The 26236-nt window shown below is 41.0% G+C and overlaps 4 protein-coding genes and 1 non-coding gene across 7 annotated transcripts; 2 read left to right on the top strand and 3 right to left on the bottom strand.

Annotated features, from left to right (window-relative positions):
* Nucleotides 1-472: 472 nt before the first annotated feature.
* ppp1r8b (protein phosphatase 1, regulatory subunit 8b) lies at nucleotides 473-5170 on the bottom strand. The gene is made up of 7 exons (XM_037073031.1): nucleotides 5033-5170; nucleotides 4425-4485; nucleotides 3916-4069; nucleotides 3211-3428; nucleotides 2756-2900; nucleotides 2459-2523; nucleotides 473-2164 (listed from the first exon to the last, which is right to left on the bottom strand). Exons 1-7 carry the CDS (start codon nucleotides 5083-5085, stop codon nucleotides 1811-1813), a joined length of 1050 nt encoding a protein of 349 aa, XP_036928926.1. The 5' UTR covers nucleotides 5086-5170; the 3' UTR covers nucleotides 473-1810.
* LOC119006867 lies at nucleotides 4157-4321 on the bottom strand. The gene has a single exon (XR_005070919.1).
* Nucleotides 4446-15536, top strand: themis2 (thymocyte selection associated family member 2). Of its 3 annotated transcripts, none has more exons than XM_037073022.1 (7): nucleotides 4446-4508; nucleotides 8430-8550; nucleotides 8983-9123; nucleotides 9214-9639; nucleotides 11235-12433; nucleotides 12667-12784; nucleotides 13982-15536. In XM_037073022.1, the coding sequence occupies exons 1-7, from the start codon at nucleotides 4458-4460 to the stop codon at nucleotides 14095-14097; spliced, it is 2172 nt and encodes a 723-aa protein (XP_036928917.1). In that variant the 5' UTR covers nucleotides 4446-4457; the 3' UTR covers nucleotides 14098-15536. The 3 variants fall into 3 exon arrangements, with proteins under 3 accessions (XP_036928917.1, XP_036928915.1, XP_036928916.1); XM_037073020.1 differs by lacking the exon at nucleotides 4446-4508 and adding an exon at nucleotides 7453-7780; XM_037073021.1 differs by lacking the exon at nucleotides 4446-4508 and adding an exon at nucleotides 7453-7780 and having other exon boundaries at nucleotides 13985-15536.
* A 61-nt stretch (nucleotides 15537-15597) lies between these two features.
* rpa2 (replication protein A2) lies at nucleotides 15598-21825 on the bottom strand. Its single transcript, XM_037073032.1, has 9 exons — nucleotides 21664-21825; nucleotides 21353-21447; nucleotides 21024-21125; nucleotides 20074-20187; nucleotides 19306-19380; nucleotides 18595-18711; nucleotides 18249-18380; nucleotides 17416-17510; nucleotides 15598-16094 (listed from the first exon to the last, which is right to left on the bottom strand). The coding sequence occupies exons 1-9, from the start codon at nucleotides 21674-21676 to the stop codon at nucleotides 16007-16009; spliced, it is 831 nt and encodes a 276-aa protein (XP_036928927.1). The 5' UTR covers nucleotides 21677-21825; the 3' UTR covers nucleotides 15598-16006.
* smpdl3b (sphingomyelin phosphodiesterase acid like 3B) lies at nucleotides 21233-26030 on the top strand. The gene is made up of 9 exons (XM_037073025.1): nucleotides 21233-21251; nucleotides 23006-23128; nucleotides 23243-23456; nucleotides 23733-23830; nucleotides 23928-24071; nucleotides 24224-24393; nucleotides 24667-24844; nucleotides 25371-25504; nucleotides 25666-26030. Exons 1-9 carry the CDS (start codon nucleotides 21248-21250, stop codon nucleotides 26020-26022), a joined length of 1422 nt encoding a protein of 473 aa, XP_036928920.1. The 5' UTR covers nucleotides 21233-21247; the 3' UTR covers nucleotides 26023-26030.
* Nucleotides 26031-26236: the final 206 nt, after the last annotated feature.

Genomic DNA, 26236 nt, shown 5'->3' on the forward strand with positions numbered 1-26236 from the left:
TGAAAAGTCACTGGAATGTGCAGTATGTATAAAGTTGAATCACGGGAAGTTAAAGGGTAACTGCCAATTTCACACATCAAACGTGTTAAGAGGTCCTAGAAATCATTTCTCCTGTGTAGAAAAGTAGTGCACAGCCTTGTGTGGATACAGAGAAAGCTGCATGTCTTCTGAAAAACTGTTTCTGGTCAGTGGGTAACTGTGGGTAATGTAGGCACTGGGGTTTGAAAAGGGGTCAACTGCTTGAGCCAGGGATCACTCACACTCTTTATATTACTACACTATATTCCCTCAATGCAATTTAGCCACTGAATGACATAACTGGAGACAATGCATTAGTGTACATGTGGTTTCCTATGGAGCCACAAAAGGCTTCAAACTACATATTTCACATATGCAGTAATACTATAAACACACCACAATGTTATGATATCAAAGCAGGGGCATTGTTCATGTTAAAGAACTGTACAAAAAGTTATGAGTCAAAAGTAATTCATTTTTTATTTACAGTCATATGATTACAAAATACCACACGGCCACATTGTCAAAAGTCACCAGCTCAATTTGTAAAAGTTTTAACACCTCATCTGTGTTTGATTTCAGAGCCAGATTAACCACAACCACAACCAATTAGAAGTTAGGCCAGCTCATTTCTCATTTGACCTGGCTTGTCATGTTTCTCTGCTGCGGTGTAAAGCCAGTTTCCTATGTCTCAAGTCTGGGGCAAACAAAATCTAAACAATATACGTTTCTGTATAAACTTCACTGTACTATGTTGCGTGTAAAAAATGTTAACAAGCTACGTAACCATTAAAACATACTGAAACAAACATTCCTGTTTTTACAAATGTTTTATTTTGTAGCAAAGTTAGTATTTCTCACTCTGTTGCCATTCCAGTTCTGCCATATTGTGTCTCACACTTAACAGTCCTATTCATTTCCAACATAGAAAACTGTAAAATGGCCAACCATTATAATTCAATATACTGGGGAAAAGACATATATGATAAACACAGTTTGGACAGAGAAGATGGCTTTTATTTTCAGTTGAATCCAAATGAATAACTGCAGCACCACTTCCATGGGATGCCTTAAACATTTTAGTGCAACAGGCCATAAAGAAAATGGTACCTGCCAGTCTGCAGTCAAACCTCAAGACAAGTCTCTTAACTTTTGTGCACAAGTCACCATCTAGTGGCCTGTGGGTAGTACAAGACACTTCAGTTGATGTTATATTGGTCTAACCAACGCAATAGAAATGTTTCAGTGAGTATAACACTTCTTCACATTATATCAATAGGTTTTTCAAAATAAAAAGCAGCCCTGTGTTTTTTTATAGAAACTGACCTCATGTTACGATTCTCTGACTTTCCCCAACTTCTCACACTAAAATATCTCGTATAAAAAGTACTTGTTTTGCCATCTGTTTAACAGCGTTATCAGATTACTAAGAGGAGTGGAAAAAAAATGTTCAAACATGTTTAGTAGAAAAGAAAAAAAAAATCAAACCTTACATCCAACACATCAAAAATATAACTCAGTGACCCTTCATATCCATGTAGCCTGTCACTGCCAAGTCTTCACTGGTATTTAGTTTGCAGTCGACACGATTCTGCTCTTTTCTGGCTACTTGGTTACAGAGATGATATCTTGCGGCAGACTGAAGGGAAATCGTGTGGGGCCTTTTCGTGATGACAGTGAGTAACGCAACAAATAGAAAATAAAATGAGAAGTGAGTAACTCCACATCTGCCAGGTCACAGTCCCTGATGTATCTGCTGGTAACCTGAGTGTCAGCAGTGTTACGAAACCGATCAGATGAGCAGTGAAGGGGTGGGTTTCTTGCCCGGCCAAGCTTCTTTGGCGTACTTCTTTTTGCGTGGCTCGTTGTGGGTCTCTGGTAGATAGGGGGCCGTGACAGGGGTGGGGTTGAGGGTGACAGGGGGCTGGGGAGCCTCCGGGGCCAGGTCCACCTCTGGTGCTGGATTTGGGAAAGGCAGGGGAAGCCCTCCCTGCATAGCAGCACCTCCTGGTGCTCCCGTTGGCTGGTTCTCATGACTGGTGGGCGGCAGGTCCCCATAGAGACCGCTGCTCAAGCTGTAGCCATGCATGCGTTTCGATGTCAGGTCGTCAAGACCCAACGTGTTTTGGCCGTCTGATCTGCGTTTCTGCAGCAGGGATGACAAGATTGTTAACTTCATGTCATACATTTAACCGCTGATGTTACACCTTAACTACCTCTACATATCAAAACACCTAACCCACTACTAATTAACAAAGCTCTAAACAACACTGTATGAGTACACTCTTGGTTATTCTGAGAATACAGTGAGCCACACAGGAACATTTATTAATTTACTTAAACATGGCACTGTAACCAAACTGCTCAACACAGTAACACTTTGTAGACTGAAATATGGCAAATAAATGAGACATTTTTGAATTAAATGATCAGTGCTTACCTTGATAGGGATAACGGCGGTCTGCACCATATTTCTAAAGCGTCCAACTGAAGGGTCTATGTCCTCTGCAAGCATTCAAAATTCAAGTATTATTGATGAGTGCAGGTTGTTTCCTTCACAATTACATGCTGTGGCACTTTCACTTAAGAATACTGTAATTACAATTGAACCACTTACAAATGACACCAATCGACAACAAATGTACCATGGTTTGGCATAGTCAGTCAAAACAACAGAGTTCTGTTACACTATGGATGTTTGACTTTTCTGTAACACTGCCTTGACTTTGGAGTGTACCTGGGTTAATGATAGAGTCCTCTTCATTGAAGGTAACCCTCGAGTTCCTCCGTTTCCTCTTAGGCCTCTGGATTTCCAGGTTGCCCTCCTCAATGGTGAGAAGGGAGATGCGCTTGTTGTGAGCTGTGTTGAACTCTGTCAGGTTCTGGCAGGGTATAGACAAAAGAAAAATATGTTAAATGTGGTTGCATTGATATGAAGATGTTATTACTTTACAACACAATAATATACCAGAATGAGCAGGAGAATAACAGTTCATAGAACGGAAGGAAATGTTTACACAAATACTTGTTCATTAATAAGTCATGTAATCACTAGATCTTGTATTAAAGTTATTTTCCTAAAAACTTTGACAGTGCATTTCTTGCATTGGAATTTATGATCTGTGCGAATTAGAACAAAATATTAAACTACAAAAACATATCTGTAAGCAGTTATCAAGAAACTAAATGAACCTCAAGTTCGGTCTCCTCCTCTGGAAGCCCAAGCAGTCCTTTCAGCTCCTCATCGTCTCCTGTTTTACTGTCTCCTGTGCCAGCAGTGCCTTGAGTTTGCGGTTTCTCTCTGATGGTGTAGGTTCGCGTCGAGGCCCCAAACGATATTGTAGAGTCTATGGGAACCTGCTGAGGCTTGTGTGCCTCCAAGCGGATGTGTCCGAGGAAAGTACCGTGTGCTAAAACAATGACAATCAAATGAGGTTTGCACATGTTGGGACAGGTTGTGTTATATTGTTACGGAACTGAATCAAATGTGATTAAGTCCTGGTGGCAATGCATGTAGTGCTGTAACATTCAGCGAACCTATCAAAGCATACATTAAGACACAGTAAATGATTCCACTTGCTATTATTACTGTAAATTTACATTGTTAGTCACTTCTGGACTTTAGTATTGATTATCATTTTATTTCTATTGATATTACTTGTAGCTTACAGTTACAAATTATCTAAAGCTTGTTAGTGCGAAAATGGCAGTGGGTGACATAAAATCATTCTGTCGTAACCAGAATAAATGGTTGAAGCTAATACTGGCAGTTTGTGCCTCACTGACTCATTAAACAACGACTCATTGTGGGTTGACAGCATTGTGTGTCAACCTTTTGCAGTCATTGGTTTTAAACATAAAATAGGCATACAGGTGTGACTGTGAGTGATGTCTTACTGCTGTTGAGGTCTATGAGAAAGACCCTTTTTAGATGTTTGTGGTAGACCAGGGCAGCGTGGACACGTGAGCATGACTGATGGTCGATGGTGAAGTCACACCAGTCGGGGTTCCTCCCGAACAGGTAGTACTTCTTTTCATCTATGATCAGTTTCTAAAAAGGGAGAGACAGTTTCAGTGAATCCTGTCGATTGAAACAACTGGTGAAAAAAAAAAATGGTCTGCAAACAGTCTGCAATGCCTCTGTGCCCCTGAGCCATAACTCAACAGTGTTGCTTCCCACTGAAAAGCTTAAATCTCAGGGCTGATGCTGTTCTTGCACCGTCTGAATCCATGCAGCCATAGAAAATCCCAGTGTGCAAGACATCTGGGACGAAGTAGACTGTCAGGCTAGTATCTGGTGCGTTTGACTTGCTTATATCCCAACAATAGTACCCAGTACATGTTTCAACACGAGCATACAGTAAGGCCACTGTGCCCTAAAGTAACATTTCCAATCCTTCAGTTACCTCCATCAGTTTGTCTCCCTTCATCACGTCTAGATGGAGCCCCGGGGGCGGCTTGCCTGCCCTGAAAGAAAACAGTTTGGTGAGGTTGTAAATATCCATACAGTCCACATTTCGAGCATTCATGCAAACTTTATCATCGCCAGTGACGAACGAATATCCTTGCTTCGTTTCTCTGATATTGCTGAATTGGGTCATTCATAAAAACCAGTGCTGCTTGGACGGACCTCCACAGTCAGCAAATGGAAACGTTTACTTCATTCGTCAAGAGCGATGCTTTAACAAAACAAGACATAGGCTAAACATGTTCGCAGTGATTATCCACATCACTGAAGGCCTGCTCTTCGTAAACAGCACACTCAAAATTAAATACGTGACGAATCTTCTGGAAAAAAAACAGAAAAACACCCCACGGGCGGCTGTGAATTAATGGCAACGTTAACGGGGTTAGCGTTAGCATGCTAGCTAGTTGCGAACGTTAGCTACAGTAACTGCACGTTTCTCTCCGAGTAAAGGTGATTATATAAATGGGTGAACGTCGCATTGCTTATTTGCATCCGGCATTGCATTACGAACACACGGCTACAACTCTAACATGTGCGTTTTCTCACCATGATGGACAATCAAAAGGAGGGGGACTCTCTTTGCTTATTTTAGTCGCCATCTTGCCTCATCTTCTCGAAGCCGCGCTGCACGTCGGGTAAGCGTCACCTCGGGCTTGTGGGAGTTGTAGTCTTACGACCCTCACGCGTTAGCTACATCAGAATCACACCCCCAAATGAAGGTGGCAAAATCCTTTATAACACTCACGTTGACTGAAATAGTGCAAACTTCATCATGCTCTCGAGTTGCTAACATCGAACAACTTACAGCGAACAAGAACTACAATGAGCTCCCTGAAAGACCACAAGGTGTCCTCAGCTCCCACATATCTGACCTAAATGTCCTGTGATTGTGGTGAAATTGCAAAGTTACCTTAGTGCCCATTGGCTAAACTCAGTGTGCACATGGTGTGTGATGATAACTTGATGATAAAAAATGTTTTAAGTATGAGGGTAGTTTTAATGCTCTGCTGTATTTTTAACCTTTCAATCACCTTAAATCTGTCTAGTTTTGATTTGCTGTCTGTTTGATACAATTGTCACCTTCAGTGTTTCAAGTCAGCAGGATAACTCAAATCAAATCAAATCAGTTTTACCTAAATAGCCCAAAATCACAGTCGCACTGCCTCGGTGGGCTTTATGATCCGTGTGCTGAAAGACATCCTCTGTCCTTAGGCCCCCGGTTCGAGTGGGGAGAAACTCTCCATATTAAAGAAAAAACATTTAACCGGGGTGGCGGAATCCCTCTCCCAGGCCAGACAGACAGACATGCATGCAATAGATGTTGCATGTACAGAACAGAACAACAAAATCATAGTGTACAAATTTAATTGTAAGAATCACTGATTAAAGTAAATCATACCAAACCTGTGCGAATAGTCCGGATCCAGGAGGACAACTAAGCAGGTCGAGGCATCACAGATGATTATAACATCTATGTACTCTCGTCATCATGTGTCATATTTGGTATAATCCAGGGGTAAACCATTTGCCTCTCAGTCTGGGGAGCAGGCTTCAGTTGCCACCAAGACAATTCATCATGTTTTTAAAATCTTCATCAGTGGTCTCAACTTTACATGCTTCCATTCTGGCTAAAAGTCTGCATATTTTCAACCATTTGTTTATTTTTGAATGGCCCTTTCAGCCTTTAGTATTGAAACCCAGTAGAATTTAGAGGAAGTTGCATTTGATCTGATAAAATGACAAGCATCATCCGCAAAATACTCAAGACTCATTTGTTCAGACTCCACCCCACATAGCATGACTCCCACTTTGAGCTTAAATCATGGCCCTTATGCATGTAGAGTTTCCTTGATAAATAGCAGCTGCGACGCTCAGATGAGGCCGTGAAGGTAGTATGTTTTGGTTTCTTTCTTGTGACAAATGTATTTATTGTAAGTGATGTCATTCAGTGGCTCTGTTGCATTGTGGGTAATGTAACCTCTCCATTTTGAAAAGGAAGAATGATGGAATAAAGCAGATGATATCTCTGATTCTTTGTTTCTAATCTGTCCATACGGAGTCAAACAGTGTTGTAGGAGTGCAATGCTAGATTTCAAAAACTGGTGCTTACATTACCCAGAAGGCAACTTGGCCCTTGAGCGGCATCGCAGGAGTTCATTATTCAGATTACACTCCGCAACTTCTGTAGCAACTTTCCTTCACACATGCAGTAGTACACTCCAAGACCTGTGAACACACTTCAGTGTGTAGCATTGGTGTCAGACTGTTTAAAGCCATTTAATTTGTACTGATTTTAAACAATGCAACAATCAGAAATGATACAGAACCAAGAAACTCGAGAAAGGTCCAAGAAATGGGTCAACCAATGTCTCATACTATACAGTTCATAAACTCTGCAAATTTCTACAAAGAAACTTTAAACTTTAACTGGAATTAATAGTTTGACAGAGATTACATTGTTTTTAATTATAGCTCTACTCTTGGATGTTTATAGTTGTCCTTGGTATTTGTAAAAAAAAAAAAATATTATAGGTGTTGTTACAATCCTCTGCTTGTGACTCTAATGTTGCTTGTAGACATTTTTGATGACTGTTAACAAGTAGAACACACAGATAGGTTAGCTACATACAAACTGTATCCAAATAGCTCAAGAGTTTTTTGAGTAATGACATCAAAATCAATATTGTTGAAATTACCCCCGGTCCCCTCAAATACGTTATCTTTTTTTTTTTTTTTTGGCAGCTGAGTGAACCAAATCCACCAGTCTTCAGTTTGTCAGAAAGTGTTTTTGAAATGTATCTTGTCCGTGTTGTTGTGGAGAGCGACTGTTGTGACCCCTAACAGCACAGATTCTCAGGGGTTTCTATTTGTTTGCGAGGGCCTTGCTCCTACTGAGGTGCCATGAAAAGCAGATTTTTACACTTTCTCATCATGAGTCAACATGTTCATCACCCAGTTGGATCGTGGAAAGACTGGGCGGGGGGTTGCCGGGGTCTTGTAGGCCTTTGCAGGGCTCATTTGGAAAGATTTGCGGTTTTGTGAGAAGCTGAGGGGCTGCCTTGTCATGTCACAGAGGTGGGAGGACGCTTAGTTTTACTTGACAGTGCAGATCAGCACAAGGAAGTTAGGGGAGGGTGCTGCCTCTTTATACGTTGCATGTGAAAGAAAAAAGAAAGGTAAACGCCCTGTAGGAAGAGTGTGTCACGTGGTTTTGAAGGCCACTGTGATGAGAATATGATTGGAGAGAAGGGTGTTAGAGCGACTAAAGAGGAAGAGCAGAGGGAACCCTTTCCTGTAGGCGCAAAATGTTTGTCCTTCCTGTTAAGTATGAAACATTATTGTTGTTGTCTGTCTGTGTGATATACCACATTCAGAGCTGCACACAGTTATTTTGTGACGCAATAAACTTTGTGCTTGGCCGGACCAAAGGAGACAAAGTTGTCCGTCTACACGACATGCAAAATCAAGACTATGGGGCTTTTTTGGATCTTCAAGATTTTTGAAACATTTTTGCAGGATAATTGATTTTTGTCCCTTTGAGAGAGGAGTTTATAATCCCTCTGGAATGTTGTGTGCACAATGCAATATTTTCACTTCCCGCACAAACTCACACTCTCACTCACACACGGGCAAAATGTGACACATTTCCTTATAAAGGCATATACCTAAGTGTCTTGATCGATTTCTTGGAGTGATAGCAAATCAAGACTTTCGGATGCAATCACTCAGCAGAACTTCTGCGCAGACACTGTCTTTTTCTTACAACTTCTAGGTACAATAACCAGGCTCGGGTCTTATTGCTCGGCCTCAGTCTGTGAATGCAAGCATTGTGCAAACTGCTCCTGTGACTTCCTCATTCAGTTTTGTGGTTTTCTGACTCACAAAGCATCCCCCATTTATGCTGCACTTGTCATTTGTCGTCTGCCCTCATTTTTGATCACAGCTCAGGGAAGCAGCAGCGATGGCAGTCGCGACTGCTCTGCCCCTTCAGCAGTTCATTGCATCGTTGGACGACACTTGTCTGCCCAAAATTCTGCAAGTGTGCTCAGGAGTGTACTTCCAAGGTGGGCCTTTATGACTTTATTCATTGCGAGCTGAGATTGTGAGCGCAGATGAGGACAGAGCTGAGGAGACTGGAGGTTATCTGGAGAGATTACGTGTCTGGATGTCTGTATTGTTTCTGTGTCTGTCGCCTACATTTGTATCCATAAAGTGTCCATTTTGTCTATTTGTACAGTACAGAAAATTGTGTTCCAGTTATACAGATCGTTACATGTCAAGGTTTCTGTATTTATCCAAAATCACACGTTATTGAGGCCGAATAAGACTGTACTTAGAAGTACTTTGCATTTGAGTTGGTAAGATTGTGTTCCAGTTCAGAGAATAGAGAGCTGATTTGATTTATGCTTCACATGTCTGATCATTGCTGAATGTTGATCTTGGTGTTTTGTTCCCTCTTTACTCAACACGCTTTATTTTGTTACTTTCTCTTTTAGGTTCAGTGTATGAAATATCTGGAAGTGAAGTGAGCTTCTCTACTGGCGATCTCATAAAGGTCATCGGCCTCGAGCTGCTGTCAGTTTGCTGCGAAGACCTGAGCAACAATGACAAGTTTGAGCTGCCCATCAACCACACAGGTTGGTCTGAGCTGTAGACAAGAAAATCTCTGGTGTGAGCTGCTGAGCTCGCCTCATAGCTGACCACTGAAACTTGTTGCCGTCTCTCAGGTCTGTTCAAGGTTGTTCCGGATGAGATGCCGTTCAGCACAGTCGAGGAGATGATGAGCATGAGGCCCGTGGGCCTGGAGTCCTGCCTCCCCTTCACTTTCACCAGCCGCTCCAAGATGACCTTTGACAGTGTCACGCTGGGGGCTGGGAAAGCTCTAACAGTGCTCTCCATAGAACAGCGTGAAGGCGAGGAGGATCGGGTGCGCTGCCACGTTCAAGGACAACAGGAAGTCTCTGCTGAGGTGTTAATCCCACTTTCTACACGCGGGGACTTTGTTGAGTGTGAGAGCAAGGAGTGCTACACGCTGCAGGAGATCATGTCCTCTCCTGGCCTGCGCAGTCGAAGATTTCGCTTCGAAAACACCACCAAGTGTCAGCGTCCACTTGTCCTCAGTCCAATACACCAGGTCAACGCCCTCATGAACTGTGAGCAAAACCTACATTTAAAATTTGATTTTGAAAGTGTTTTAAGTTATCTGCATCTTACTTTTAAAATGGTCATTCTTCTTACATATTAACACACAATTAAGAATTAGATTACCCCGTAATTTGTGTGTAAATGTCCAGGGAATTTGACTTTTAACTTACTCAGGTACTGTTCTGTAATTTTTATGTACTTAAAGGATAAATTCACCCAAAAATGAAAATGCAGCCACTATCTACTCAGAGTTTCAGAGTCCACAAAGCATCTCTGGAGCGAAAAAACATCTCATACAGCTCATATAGATCCCCGATTAATAAAGAAAAAAAAAAAGATATTTCCACCCGTGGTGAGAAGCTCGGGCACCCACCTCGGACGTGGTGCACGCTACAGTGAAGATTTTGTCTTACGAAAGGGTGTCAGTGAAGTCTTTTCAAATCAATGTGGGACCCTGCTTTCAGACACTTGGAGCCATTGTTTTCATCTGCTCCAGTTGTTTGGGAGAATGCTGCAACACTGGTTTGCTGAGCAGCTCCAGAAATGTCTTGTGGACTGTGAAACATCACCAGACTTTCCACTGGTATGGGGGTGAACAGTGTGAAAATGTGTTTCCCGTTTAGGCTTTTTTAAAAATATATATACACACGTCACTACATTTCAGAGGCAAATACTGAACGTTAACCACAAGGAGTTATTATTTGTGTGCAGATTAAGATCCCACACTCAAAACAAAAAAACATGACGAGTTGTTAAAGATTAAAGCGGCACTCTGACGTTTTTGGAGAATTTTAAACTCAGAATTTGAATATTTAATATTAATCCTCATGAGGGTAATAATACAAACTCGGGGATATTTATCTCTTTGCTTTATAACTGAATAAACAAGCTGTTCTCAGAGGAAAATAAGGTCCCCACAACACTTTGAAGCTAGAAAGGTGGCAGGGTCCACCAAATATACATAAAGTAAAACAGTAAGAAATCGTGTTGCCCTTTAAAGTCAGTTTGTTTATTCAGCCAAGAAAAGGAAGAGTTTGTTTATTTAGTTTGTTTAGGCATAAATTTTCCTTCCCAAAAACTACAGAGTGCTCCTTTAAATAACCCAGTGGCTGGTGGCTGAAGTAAAATGATGTGATTACCCGACCAATCAGAGATGTCCCCAGATTTCTTGGAATTTTTCAAGAGAGGGCAACTTTTTGAGGAGCAAAATAATGACCCTGGACTTAATTCAGACCCTGGTTCATGAGGTCGAAATGCTCTGGTACAATTCCAAACATTCCCAGCCCTTCTGAAAAATAGAAAACAGGACTGTTACTGATGATTTAGAAAGTTTGTGGGGTGGGGTAGGCATGAACTGTTTTGGCTCCTGAAGGTGAGCATGCCAGAAATTGTTTGAGAGCCACTGATATTGTGTAATTCAGCTCTCACAGGGACCATTTTTCTGCATAAGTACTTTTAGTTCTGAGTTCTATTTTTACATTGTTGTATTGATTTCTATTTTTTTTTTTCCGCTGGTAATACACTGTTAAAAATTCTGTCAAGGGTTCTCATTTTGTGCCTCTACTCCATTTTCTAACATCACTGCTCTCATGTTTTCGTACAGTGAGGAAGAATATATTAAAGTTTCCGTCCAGCCTGGAGGTGGATGTGGTGGATGTCACAGAGCTCTGTCAGGATGTGAAGTTTGTGACCCCGCTCAGCCTGCCAGAGGTCATCTCCCAGCCTGATGAATCCTTCCCTGCAGTGGTGAACGTCCTGGAGGGCCCAGACTCTCGCTCTCCGTTCAAGTGCAGCTGGCTGCCAGAACTTAGTAAGAGGAGCCAGCTGGTTTTCCACAGGAGAGGAACCTCCGCCATGATTTTATTGTCCAGCTTGAAGAGCAGAAAGGCGCAGCAGTACTTCCTGGTTTCTCACCAATACGGCGGGCGATTCCGGAGGCGGCCCAGAGAGTTCAATTCAGTGTACGAGCTCTACGTGGCGTCAATGCAGGCGCCGGGTCTGAAGGTCAGCGTGACGAGGAACTGCGAGGAGGTCGAGGAGGAGGGCCTGCCTGGCCTCAGCGTGGGGGACCAACTGGAGGTTGTTCGCTGTGAAAGGATGGAGTTGCCCTGTGAGAGCCCCACTGCGCAGAGGCAGTCCGTCGAGGCTCTTCTGTGTCATCGTCTCCCGGAGCCGGACGATGGGGACGATGACGACGACGAAGAGGAGGTCAAGCAGGACGAGGAGAGGCAGGAAGTTCTCCTGCCTCTGTACATGCCGGGTCACTTTTGTGAGGTGCTGAAAGATAAGAAGAAGTACAGACTCAGGGACTTGGGGAAGGACTTTAGTTTGCCGCTCGATGTGAAAGTGGTGAGCCGTGATCCAGATGTGGAGAGCGATCCGCTGGCTGGGTTTGCATGTCTCAGAATAGAGGCGGCTATGTTAGAGCCCGTCATCCAGGCGAGCTTTCCATACAGGTCAGACCGCTGTTTCGAGATCCCAACCCGGTGGCTCTCTATGTCTGTCGCTTTCACCACGGACCCCCTGCCATGGCCCAGTGGCGAACCACCCGAGTGCCACTTGGACAGAGTCACTGAGGTGACCGACACGTTCTTTTATGAATTCCGCAAGCTGGAGAGCTCAGACGAAGCCCCTCCGCCCCGGCCACCGAAGCGAAACCTGTCTTTGGCGTCTTGCAAAAAATCCTCCTCAAAAGCCTCAAAGAAAACATCCAAACATCGAACCGATAAGAACGCCCCAACCAAAAAGTTAGCTGATCTGACTTTAAATAGCAAAAAGAGGCCTCCGGCTCCTCCCCCTCCGGTAAGTATGTCTTTGTATTACCCAGAGCTGCTTAGGACTTGAACTTGAACATGTATTTGCATCATGGCTCTGTTAAACAGTCTGACTGTATTTTCTCACAGTATCACTTTCAGGAAATCGCAAACCAGCTAGAAGTATTGAAGTATGCAAAAATATAGAGTTTCCTCTTTTTATTGTGGTGTAGAAGTCAGTTATAGAGCTGAGCGTTTCTTCCTCTTCGTCTTATCATGCAGGCTATTTTAGAAGACGAGCCTCCGCCGATTGTACCCCGAAAGTCCTCAGGGGCCAACAAGACATCAGGCAAGGCCCTGCCAAACACCTACGTGAAAATGGAGGAGCCGAAGAAAAAAAGTGAGGCTCTTTCTGAGAAGTGTATCACGTGGATTTTTTAACCAGACAACAAATTTGGAGAATTGTTCTTCTGTTAACCTAGTTTCGTCATTGCTAATAAATTCTCTGAAAAGCCCCAAACCAGCAACACTTTCCCCATATCCCTCCCTGCCACTCAGCACCGAGCCAATTAATACCACTTCCTGTGTAAATATTTGCCAAAAAAAGTCCCAAATAGTTAATCAATAAAAGACCAAGTAATTTATTAAAAACTGGGGCACTGCAGTTTTTAGGAAATGTCACTCAAGCAGATGCATATAGGGCTTTTTTGGGGACTATTTTGAGTTGTGGATTAATGCACGTTTGGTGTTTAAGTAAGTATTTATAGCACCAGGACAGTGTGTATGTGTGTGTGCACGCGTGGGATTGACTCAAAATAAACCAAATGTCTATATTTGTAGTAATAAAGAAATGCAGCGAAATTCATTTAAATGGAGCTCAGTGGCACAAAGGTGTGAGCTGTATCAGGCTTTGTCCACACATACAAAAACAGTCAGTCTTTTCATTAGATTTGTTGACGGTAAGAAGTATTTATGATATTATTGTTGTTATGATTGTTACGTTTTACATATATAGATACACAGAAACAGTCACAACATTGATGTGAAAAAATGTCAAAATATCAAAAATCTTAAAATAGTTACTGTCAACCAAAAAAAAAGACAAAAATGAACAATGAACCAATTAAGTTCGAGTTTCAATGTATTTCTTCATTACTATAAATGTGAACACTGTGGTTAATTTTGAGTCGATCCCCCCCCCCGTGCTATAAATACTTACTGAAACACCAAATGTGTATTAATCCACAAGTGAAAATAGAGCCAAACAAAAAAATCTAAAAACAACAGTTCCCCAAATTTTTAAGTTACATAGCCTTTATACACACACACACACACACACACACACACACACACACACACAAACTATTAGTTTACAATCTTTTCATCATATTATTTTCCCAATGTCAATTATTATTAGTTTCCTATGACTGATATCTTAACATTGTTTAAGTAGAGACACTTTAAATAGAACCACTGGGTTTTCTGCCTTTTATTTGTTGATCTTGTTTTGACTTAAAACTTGATTTAAAAAAAAAAAGAAAAATATTGCAAAATTAGAACATTTCTAACACATAAAACCAAACCCTTCCTTTCTCAGCAGCACCACTGTGTGAAGCTGAAGCAGATGAGGACAGCGAACACGACTACGAGACTGTGGACGAGACTTTGTTGACGATGATGAAGGCAGCACAAGAGAATGTCATGTTCTACTGAAAGTAACGTCCTGCTGCAGCATCAAATGCGTGCGGTGGGAACTGAATTCACACAGCTTGCACTTCTTTTTAAGCTCCCCCATCTTGAATGTTATGCCGGCGTACATAGGCATAGTCTGGTATTGTGAGACTTTTACAATCTGTTCATGAGCTCCTGCATTAAAATTAACGCTGGAAATAAACTGGTTAGATATTTAAGTCAGATAGGAAATGATTCAACTGTACATTCCCTGACAAGATATTGCTCATATATAAGGCTGTAGTGACACAGTACAGAAGTGCGTTTTGATAAACCTGTCACCTTGTTTTTTATCAGACGCTCATGTACACTGTGGCAAAAGCGTGGAGGGGTGACATCATTACCACTGCTTCTCATGTGGTCAGCGAAACCTCTCCAACCATTCATTTCGCTAAGACCACTTTACTCTGCCAGACTGCAGGTGCCTGTATATGTGCCTCATACGGTATCCTCAAACTTCTATTGAACAAATACTACCCTTGTCGCACTTGTCGTTGTAGTATTTTGTTAAAATATGACAGTCCCTTTATACTTTTTGTTCAAACTCGTCAGCAAAATAGTTGATCCAGCTTCATGGTGGTTTTCAGGGGCTGTAGGTTGTAGTTTTCTCTACAACACCATTTTATCGTGCAATTACATTATGTAGCCTAATATGATACAGTAAACATCCTTAAAAAAAAAAAAAAAAACGACCTGAGATGCATCAAAAAAGTAATTGCTGGCTCAAACTCAAACTCCTATAGCATTTATGGAAACTCTAAACAAAAAGAGCTCAAACTAGTCTTTACTGGCACAGTCCAAACCACAAAGACAACATTTGGCTTCTTGCATGGTCAAGAATACTTGTGCTAGCAGCAGCAGAACTTCCTCCAGCTGTCACAGCAAACTGATGATCTGAGAGTATGAAAAGTTGCCAAATGTTTTGTCACACTATACATACGTGTGTTTAGTTTATTTATCATTGAATTAGCAGACTACTTTTTAACTGAGTACTTTGGATTGACCGCTTTCTCCTAAAAATGAATGTAGGTTTTGCATCTTTTCTTGTCTAAGGATGTGTAAGTTGATTATGTGAACCATGTCCAGTTATTTTAAAGTTGTAACCGTTGTCACAATCACAAACATACTGCAAGTAATTTTGCCTTGTAATGGACTTTGTGCTAAACTTATTAATATTTTGTTAATACCTTTTTTTACTATGTCCATTCCTGGGACCCTATAGACAGATAGTGCCTGCATTTCTGCATCAGGGCCAACTCAACTGTGTTTGCAACAGATGGACACAGTCAAGCGAAGACAAACATTTATTGTGAAGTGAGAAAATGCTATATTAAGTCTGTGGCATCTAGAAGCTAAAGGTGCAAACACACATGTACATGAAGTATTTCTGGTCTTCACTCGTAATAAATTTTAATAAATTACTTGTTCCTCGTCTATGAGCACATTAAAAAAACAAAAGATATCCTGGTAGATGACCCCCACTGTGTTTTGTATAATCTTTTAATGTTAGCAGACTTAAGATACATAGACAGAAATAAATTGACTAATTCAAAGTGTTTAAAATTACAAAATGCTTTACAAAAGAGAGAGGGCGGATACAGAATAACAGTATTTACTGCTAACAACAGCTTCTTAAACGGCAACACCTCTGGGACTTGCAAAGCAGAAGTGAGCTCAGGAATAAAGGATGTGTGAACCAAAGTTCTCAGAACACTGACCCATGCGCTTTTCAGTTATCATGAACCACATTACCAAAAGAGAAAAGGATTTTACTCAGCCTTATGGAATTGCGAATGTCAGACAAGTTTCCAGTTAGAAAACCTGTACTAACAATTTGTGTCAGGGTAAATACACACAAGTAACTCCAAAGGTGCTTGATAGGTGAAGGTGTTTAATCATCATTGTCTGTAGATTTGTAGTGGTCTTCGTCGATGGTGGAAAAGATGTGACCTTCATTGCTTAGAAACTCCACTGCTTGCCTGTTAAGAGGACAAAGAGAAATATTTATAGTTAATTCAAAGCACTTATTATTGCACTTTTAACATAAATCTCAAGCTATGCAGATAATATTTTCCAGCTTATTACACAGTCTGAGACATCTGACTTTTACTATCTTTGACAGATACACAACTGACACTGTTATTGGTCAATGGTGAGAAAACCAAATGCCAACTGTTTTGATAATTAATGAATATCACACGAGAGGGAGCACAGTTGAACTGTATAAATGCACTGGTGCGATTTGGTCATTGCTTTTATACAACAGTTCTACAAGCGCATTTTATTAGTTAACAGTAGTAAACCACAAGAAATTATGATTTGTTTATATAGTTAATCATTTATTAATTAACTATTATTATTAACAAATATTTCCATAACTGGAAGGGAGACTTGGCTGACATGTTGGCAACTGATGTAACATTAATTAACGGTAATTAGAACGCCTGCACAGCAGAGTGATGTGTCTGTAAAAAGTCCTGGTGTGGTTGTACTCTATATCAGCACTCATGGAATACCTCTTGTCCAATCAAATTACGTGGTCGGAACTAACTGTTGTACAATGAGTCACAATTTCTCACTTTAGTTATTATAAAATGACACAAACGGAAGGAACTATTACACTGAGCAAAACTTGACAGAGACAAATTAAAGAAGGAAATGACATCAACAAAAGTTATTAATATAAAATGTTGTTCCTATTAGACTTAATGCACATATTTAGACGGTGCAGACTTTGGATACTTGTGATTGCTGGCCTCAAACAACCTGTGCTAATTTCAGCTTTAGTTTTGGGGTAGGGAAAACAAAGCTACAAGGTTCCTATCTTTGACAGGAGAAAGGGGGACCTCCTCTAAAGTGTTCAGTTTAACAGGGTTCTGCTGATCACAAAGGCTACTCATTCTGTTGTGTTTGTTGCAGAATGTTCTTTAAGAAGTTAAATTCTGAGTTGAGGCAGCATGCAATAGATTATCTTAAACATATTAAGCTAAGAGTGAACACTTAGGATATCTGTGGTCAAGCCTGCTAATGTCAAAATTATGAGTCGTAAATAAAAAGGATATGAACCTCACTTGGCTCTACATGGCTGAGTTTCTGTCGCTTCTTGAGCTGCACTCACAGATTCTTTGAGACCACAATGTAAACCACAAATTTAGTTGTCTCAAAAAATTTCATCCAATGACATCAATAATTCAAGTTCTGCTTTCCAGCTTATGGGGAGGGGAGGGTGTACTCTCCAAATGTATGAAAACCACAAAAATGTTTGTTTACAGAAAGGACTGGAAGCCAAATGTCTCTTACTTGATGACAGTCAGACTTATGCCACTGAGCCTCTGCTTCAGGTCTTGGATACTGATGCCCTGCGCGTCTGGGCAGCTTCTTATCAAACTCAGCACCTTCAGAGAGGAACAATGAAATATCAAAACATGCGCACACACACACTCAAACTATAAATGAAAACCATGAGTACTTTTTCTGGGTAAGCTCTCTTCATCCAATTCATTTCATAGAGAGGAGGGACAGGAAGTATGTGACTGTGGACATTTTTGGTGCCTCTTCGTCTGTGCACATGTGAAAAAAATACTTTCGGTTTGAAAGGTCACTGACAAATTTTAGATCTGGTTCATGTGTCGCCCACAATCATATTTTAAAAGTTATATTATATATAAAAAATATATTAAATATAAATATTATGGCTTTTTTTGTTGCATTTGTTGAAAAGTTTTCAAATGTAATTCATTGTAAAGTCCATAAATTAAAGCACAAATCCTGGTATTTTTAAACTCGGGCCTTATATTTACATGTTTATATAAATTATTCATACTTATCAAAAGTTTTGGAACCAGTCCAGCTGACAAAGCTGCAATGTAACCTATTGGGGCAACTCTGACTGTCAAAATTAAGTCCACTAAAAGTGTTTGTTTCATCATTGACAGGCTGAGGTTGTTATTTTATGTCTCTGGTGTTATGGAAATGATTCTCACAGAATGCGCTGCCATTGCAGCTATGTCGTGGCTGCCAATATGAATCATGCACACAGCCAGATGCGTAAATATGGGTTCTGGGTTTTAAAATCCCAGAATTCCCCTTTCCCATAAAATTCTATTTATTTATCATAGAATATTTTGGCTCACCTGATTCTGGTTGGCACTTAACCCATTGTTAGTCATGTCGTTAGCACCTGCATAGCTCCCTCCCATGTTATCCATGCCTGACCGCGACATGGAGGTGACGTTACTGCTCATTCCTCCCCCAACACCACCAGACTGAAATAGAAACAAAATTGAACTGGTAACGGCACATAGTACATCCTAAAACATTAACACTTAGACATGTGAAATCTTTTACGGGAACACAACAACAGTGTCACATGAAGGAACCATGACAAATGTCAGTTCTTTTGTCATACACTCAGAGCTAGTAGCAAACTTGCCTTCCGTGCTCAAAGGCTGCTGAGGTTAACGCTTAAAAATTTCTCACCGTGCTCTGAGGTTTGCTGAGTGCCATGTGAGCTTGGACAACCTCCAGCATGTGCGAGGTGATTTCATTCATGTCCTCCAGGGGCCTGACGCTGAATGCTACAACAGATCTGTGGTTCTGAGACAGGAAGACAAAGAACCCAAGCACACTCAGTCATTCTGCTACTGAAAGCACAGAGGAACTTCATGGGTGAGATTTCTCCAAAAACCTCCTCATTCAGTATTACGTGTATTTTTCAGCAACAAAACAAAAACTATGTTGGTCAGTGTCACATGGAACAAGTACAATTCAGACAAATGGCAGGTCAAATCATATGTGCTATAAATCTGTATAACACATTCAAAACATTCAGAGCACAACATGTTCGCAGTCGTGGCTCAGGGGCTGAGCCAGTGTCTTGTTATTGGAAGGTCGCTGGTTTGATTCCCGTATGTTGAAGTGTCCCTGGGCAAGATACTGAATTCCAAAACTGCTCCTCACGTGCTGGTAGGCACCCTGCATGGCAGCCACCACCATCAGTGTATGAATGAATGTACGCAAGTTGCTTTGGAGAAAAGTTTCTGTGTTAATGCTATAAATGTAAATGTTATTTCATCGTATCTACCAGCAACTTCAATTGCACATTGTCATGCAACCTTGCCAAGATCATAGCGCTAAATTTCTTTTTGTTTCTGGGTAGTGTGGAGAGGATTTTTAGGACAGTCAACTCACCTGAAATGATCGCAGATTGCCAGAGACTTTGACGTATGTACCTGGAGGCAGGACGGTGCTGTCAACACCGGGGTCCTAAAAAAAACAAACAACAGTGTTCGCAAATAAAGATATGACTTTGCCTCTGAAAAGGAGTAATTAATACATGTTACATTTGTATCTTTATCTTACATTCTTAATTAATGCTTGTAAGAGTGTCTCTATACTTGCAATGGTTTGTAGATACTGCACTACTGCTGTCAAAAGTATCCAACTTTTCAATACAGCAGGTTTAAATCGATGCAACAGCTGCATCTGATAGCTACAAAAGTACCAACATTATTTAAAAAGAAGAAGAAAAGAAAACAGATATAAGATAATTACAAATGTGTTGATAGTTATTCAGTAACTTTTTCTGTATCTTTTGTATTTTCTGATGTTTGTCATAACTACTGTATCTGTGATCTAATGTGTTTAACACCTGCTGCAGGGGAAAAAAAAAAATAAGGCTAAAAGGTTAATAATAACCATGAGGTTGAGAAGTGATATTCTTCGTCAACCAGAAATTATGGTCAGTAAGTATAACTGCAGCCTTTTATGTGAAATGATGGTACATGCAAAAATAATCCAACCCATAAATGGAAACCACAAACACTGTGGCCTTCTCTGTATAGTTTTTAGCATTATGTGTTTGTTTTTTAAAAGGCATCTTTTCTTTTCTCACTAGTGACTGACAACAGCGCACTATATAGATAATGATTGTGCAATGGTGAAATCACATTCACTGACCTCTGTGTCTACCCACTGCTTCACGTCCATGGGAGCACCTGTCATGTCATCGACCTTGTACTGGATGTTGGTCATGGATTTGTCCGTGCTCCTGATGACACCCACAATGGTTACCTATTAAACAAAACATGAAGTGTTATCAAACTTTGAGATCAAGGAATTAAAACAGTGACATTGTTAATACAACGGTGTCAATTGTGCTACAGTGTATCATGTCTTAAGTTCCCACATGTGGCATCAAACAATTAATATTTTTCATTCTCTTCAGGAAAAAAATAGTTAATCAATGCAAGTTGTTGGTTTTTGGGGCAATTTTTTATTTAATCCCACGGTAGCCAACTGTCATTTTTCGTTGTGGTCTTTGTCATTGTTAACACCCTGTTGAGCAACTGGTAAGTATTTATACCCATATATTTAGGCCTGACAACGACTAAATTCACTGGGAAGTTGTGACTTGCTCAAAAACTCAATAAAAGTCCCCTGTAGATTATGCCCAATTTAGTGCTGTAACGAGCAGCTGATTAATTGAACCCAAGATGTATCAAATCAAATATTGCAACAGTTGCTGATTTCTTTCCCCTGTTGCTCAACTCTCAAGTATCTGAATAAGTTATTTTAGCTCAGCAAGAACATTTATACTGGATTGATCATTAAAGTTTTTTTCCCCAAACAATAATGACAGCAGACTATAGCTTTCAAAATTTCAATTTTGGTGCTTTTTCTTTTCGATCATAGTTGCAAATCTTTGGGTTTAAGACAAAACGGGCCATTGGAAAGACATCAGGGAAGTTGTGATTAGTGTCACCACTTTCTAACATATTTTCCGTCATGTCTTCTTAAAAAAACAAAAAGTATGTGTAGACCAACTAATAATTCCAAAAGGCATAAGTTAAAGCCCAAGTGCAATTTCATAACTAGACATTACTAAGACATACTTTGCTTCAGCTTACCTGGGCAACCTCTACATCTCCTACTTTGAAGGCCTCATCAGCCTGGGAGGCAGACATCAGCTGTGACACTGTGCAGGGGATAATCTGATTGGCGCGGGCCCTCTGCAAAACAAACACACATTTGGTTGACTGCTGTGCCTTTACTGTCCAACTGTCAGCCTGTACCTCAGTAACGTTAATCATAAATACCTGCACACGTGTGTGAAAAGGGAAGAGGGAATAAGATGAGTATGTTTTTTTTTCTGACTGATGTTTAACTCAGCTGTATTTGCTTTACATCTATGTTTGGTGTCCAGTGATTTATATATAAATCAGTATCAAGTACAAACCCCTTTCTTCTCTCCTCCCTGGGATAATGAAGGTGATGCAAAGCCTCCAGGAGACTGAGTGTAACCTCCAACCATGCTCGACTCACTGTACCCTCCTGAAAACGCAAAAAGAGACAGTGACAGCTGCGATGAGGAGACGTTTGTTCTCCACGCTGACCAGTTTAAAACACACATTTTCACCAACTGACGCTAATATCAGAGACACAACAACAAAGAGGCCAGCAGTCAAGCTAACGTTAGCGGCAGCCACAACACGTCAACACGCTGATGGGACAACTTCACGAACACAACAGCGTGAATGTTAAACTCACCCTGATTCCACATGTTGGCACCTAGTTGATACGTTAGTAAAATAAAGCCTTAAATGTGAATGACACAGCGAGACAGAGACAACAGCCGCAAGTTATACTGTAACGTTTCACTTCTTCCTTGTGTACTCCCGCGCGCTAAACTCAATGTACGGCGCATGCGCGTAACAGAAGTCCCGCGAAAGCTACACAGGGTGTAAACGATTTTTAAGCCCTAAATTTCGCTTGTCAGGCAACCTGTGCTCCCCTGTCGCTACAATTAGCGACCCAAACTCATAACGATGGCCATATTCATATAAGTTGGTGTCAACTGACCGAAAATACAGGCTCATAAAGCTTATTAGGGGCGGTTCGCGGAGAAAGAAAAATAGTGCCTGAAAGGCTTTGATCAGGGCATAAAGCTTCCGGGCCAGAGCCGGCCGCTGCTGCCTTCAAGTCCTGTTAAACATTAAGCGCACAGATGTCCCACCATGCTGCATTCATGGCAGCTGTTGCGTGGATGTTATGATAATGTCGTTATCCTCACACACCCGATGTCTCAAATAGGCATATGAATGAGTGTATATTTATAAAATAACCGCAGGAATAATCCTCAATCTTAAACATGAGGGAATTATTAAAATGGCCATCTAATTTCTACTTTTTAAATGTTGTGTTGCTTGACTAACATCATACAGTCACAATTCAACTGCGTGGAAAGAAAATTGCTTCCTGCAGGAATTCTGAAGAAATCAATCATCTACTCTTGTTCTACAGCAAGTACGAGCATCACGCGAAGGCAGCATACGCACCTGTTCTGCCTTTTTATATTCAAGGATATACCACATTGAAATGTAGTTGAAAACATTTAGTGAACTGTAATAGTAGGTTAAACTGATTTTATATCTAAATAATAACAATCATAATAAATAAATAAAAACAATTATGGAGGGATTTGGCACTCAAGTACCCGGATTGGTGATGCCTTTTTTGGCAATCTCAAATCTGTCATCTATTAATAGCCTTCATATTGTCTATGACAGGGTTGCAATCTCTGTTTGAAATCTTTCCACGTGTTACAGAGTTGTGTTGCCACAGCCTGTTTACTCTACAGCACTTGCGTTTTGGGCCTGCTGCCAAAACTCTGTTAATACGTCGTCTACTTCTTCTTTTACTTAAATAAATTGCACTGTTGGACTTCTCTATTATGTGTTGCATATGGTAGGCTACCAAACAGGCTGTCAATCATTGTTTTATATTTGAAATTTGTACAACAGAGGGAACCTGCAGGGAAAAAAAGGGACAACCTCCTGGTCAAAGACGCGTCATGAAGACCTGTATCTTATCTCGCTTTTGCCCTTTATAGACTTACCTCTAAAACCTGGACCTGACTTCTGTCGGATGTATCTTTTCTTCAAAGACTTCGACATGTTCACACTCAGGCTGATACTCTCTTATCTGCTTTTCAAAGAGGCTCCTGCGCTGTCAGGTAAGTATTCAAAACACCATACTGTAGTGTACTAATGTCTTTCTGTGCGTAATTACGCATCGTTTCCTTTCCTTTCCTTCTTTTTTTTTTTTTTTTTTTTTTTTTTTTATCCAGGGAGCTTCTGGCACATCACGGATCAGCACTGGGACCCGACATACAAACTGACAGATGATGCTGAACTTGTGTGCGCGTCAAGCGGCAAACGACCTGCAGCCAATGCGGGGATGTTTGGAGACTATGTCTGTGACTCGCCCTGGCACCTTATTAACTCCTCTGTGTATGCAATGAAGGACATTCTACCAGACCCGGACTTCATCGTATGGACAGGGTATGTGCTTTAGGCTGACTGCAGAATTTTTATGAACCATGCTGGCTTTTTCAGCCCCAAGTCCATGATCAGAGAGACAGATGCTTGCTTGATAATCATTGTTTTAAAACAAATGTTTAAAAAGAGATATCATGTGTCAGGGACACAGCTTGGAACTAATTGTCCCACTAAAATGACAGTGACTGTACCTATACTGTTACTTTGCTTTAATGAGTAAGTTTAACTTTGGGGCCGGAGAAATCATCACTTCCTCCCCTAATGTGTTTTGCTTCTCAGCGATGACACGCCACATGTGCCCAATGAGGATCTGGGAGAAGAGAAAGTGCTCAACATTATCAGCAACCTCACCCATATTCTCAACCAGGTTTTCCCAAGTAAGTGGTGGAGAGAACAATGGAAATGTTGAATTTGCCGTATTTTTTGATTTGTTCATATTAATGAGGACATATTTACATTCCCTCCCTTCTTTAGACATTAAAGTTTACTCTGCCCTGGGCAACCATGACTACCACCCAAAGAGTCAGCTTCCTGCAGCCTCAAACTACATGTATGACCGGATAGCAGAAATGTGGCAGGACTGGCTGGATATAGAGTCCCAAGAAACATTTAAGAAAGGTGGACAGAGCCTCCTGTGATACTTTCAGATTCATTGTTTTGATATCAACACAATTTCTTCTCTAAGTACCAGTAAAACACACACAAATTGCTTATGATACACAAATTATAATTTGTTTCATATATGTTCTGCAATTGTATTCTTTCCACAGGTGGATATTACACAGAAAAGCTGCTAAATCGAACAGGCTTCAGGATGCTGGTGCTCAACACAAACCTCTACTATGATCAGAACAAGCTTACCAATGGTTTGGAGGACCCAGCGGGTCAGTTTAGCTGGGCAGACCAGGTTCTGACAGAGGCTGCCAACAACAAAGAAAAGGCAAAGCGTCTCGTCTTCTTTTAAAATTTGCTGTCATGTTTAAACTGCAAGCTACAGAGAAATACTGCAAGGATGAATACTTAGTTCCTCTTTTTAACACTGGTTACCAGGGTGAACAAGAGGAATACTTTCAGTTTACATCCCCTGTCTTAGTAATCATTTCCTGGAAAACTTTCACAACCAGACACTCTTTTTCAGCCCCGAATTAACCCACGCCTTGCAAACACGTGAGCTGCTAACTGCTGGCTAACTCCAAAATTGGTTTCCCACCAGGTGTACATCATCGGCCATGTTCCTCCAGGTTTCTTTGAGAAGAAGAGAAGTAAACCGTGGTTCACGCCTTCATTCAACAAGCGATACGTGGATTTAATTCAGAAGCATCATTCAGTCATACTTGGACAGTTCTTTGGCCATCATCACACCGATAGCTTCAGAATGTTCTACAACTCAGGTACGGCCAGACTGTCGTAATACTACTGCTGTTACTAAAGCTTGGTGACTTGATAATTACTTGATTTATTTTCATTTTTCAAACTCTGGGCTGGGATGTGCAGTGACGTTTAAACTGACTGTCCCAGGTGGCTACAGTCATCAGACACTGTAAAGTTTTTAAGACCTTTTCCAGGTAACGTTTGGACAAATCTCAGAGTAATCTTTGGACAAATCATTCAAGCCTCGTGGGCAAGTGTAAAAAAATATATGCAGTCCCATGTGGAGGTTTAAACATTTGAAACATCAGAAATGTCCAACAGAAGCGTTTGACTCATTTTTGACAACAGCTACATATAGCTGCAGTTAGCGGTTACACTTCCAATCTAACATATTGGACTTTTATAGGACTAATGTCTATAAAACTGAACTCTTTTCAGACATTTTCAGATTTTCAAAAGGACCTGCTGATGCCCCGTGTCCTGTCTTATCTAATATTACCTTTAGACACATGATACTGTAATAATCAGACCTGATGTTTTCCATAGGCTCTCCTATCAGTACAATGTTCCTCAGCCCAGGTGTCACACCGTGGAAAACAACACTTCCTGGAGTCGAGGACGGAGCCAACAACCCTGGGATCCGTGTCTTTGAATATGACACCCAAACCCTCCTAGTCAAAGTAAGACGTGGCCAATTTGTTTAATTTCTATTATGATACGTTAAGGAGCCTTTCTAAGCTGCTATATGTGGTTTATTTTGATGTGACATTCTCCTGAAAGTGCTTAACACTTTTATTGTTCTGGTTTCTGTTTTCTAAACCACACGCTTGAACACACTCAGGATGTGGTCACCTATTACCTTAACCTCACTCATGCAAACGCAGCCCGGGGACGCTGGGAGAAGGAGTATCGCCTCACAGAGAGCTTCAGAGTACCAGACGCCTCCCCAGCCTCTATGCATCAGGTTCTGGAGCGCATCGCTGAAGATGGCTGCTACCTGCAGAAGTACTATGACTTCAACTCCGTCAGCTATGACCTGACAAAGTGTGACAGTGACTGCCGTGTTGACCACGTGTGTGCAGCCAGAGAGGTAGACTTTGACATGTATAATAAGTGTCTGGCAGGGGCAGCTGCCATTTCTGGGGGGTTGCTGCCTGTCCTTTCTGTGGCTTTAAGTCTAGTGTTGGCCAATCGGTAAAAAAAAAATGACATTCAATGTCACAAGCATTGTGGTAAATATTATTTCTTTTTTAAATGACAATATTTCACAGTCACGTTTTAAATTATATGATATCTATGATTTAAGTGAGTCACGCACTAGATGTACTTAAGCAGGGGAAAAAAAGCAACCTTTGGCTTCAGCAATCTTGTGATTGGTGCGGCCTCTTTAACGTGGTTTATTGGTACTGGTT

The sequence above is a fragment of the Acanthopagrus latus genome, chromosome 17 (assembly GCF_904848185.1).
Source record: "Acanthopagrus latus isolate v.2019 chromosome 17, fAcaLat1.1, whole genome shotgun sequence".
Taxonomy (NCBI): Eukaryota; Metazoa; Chordata; class Actinopteri; order Spariformes; family Sparidae; genus Acanthopagrus; species Acanthopagrus latus.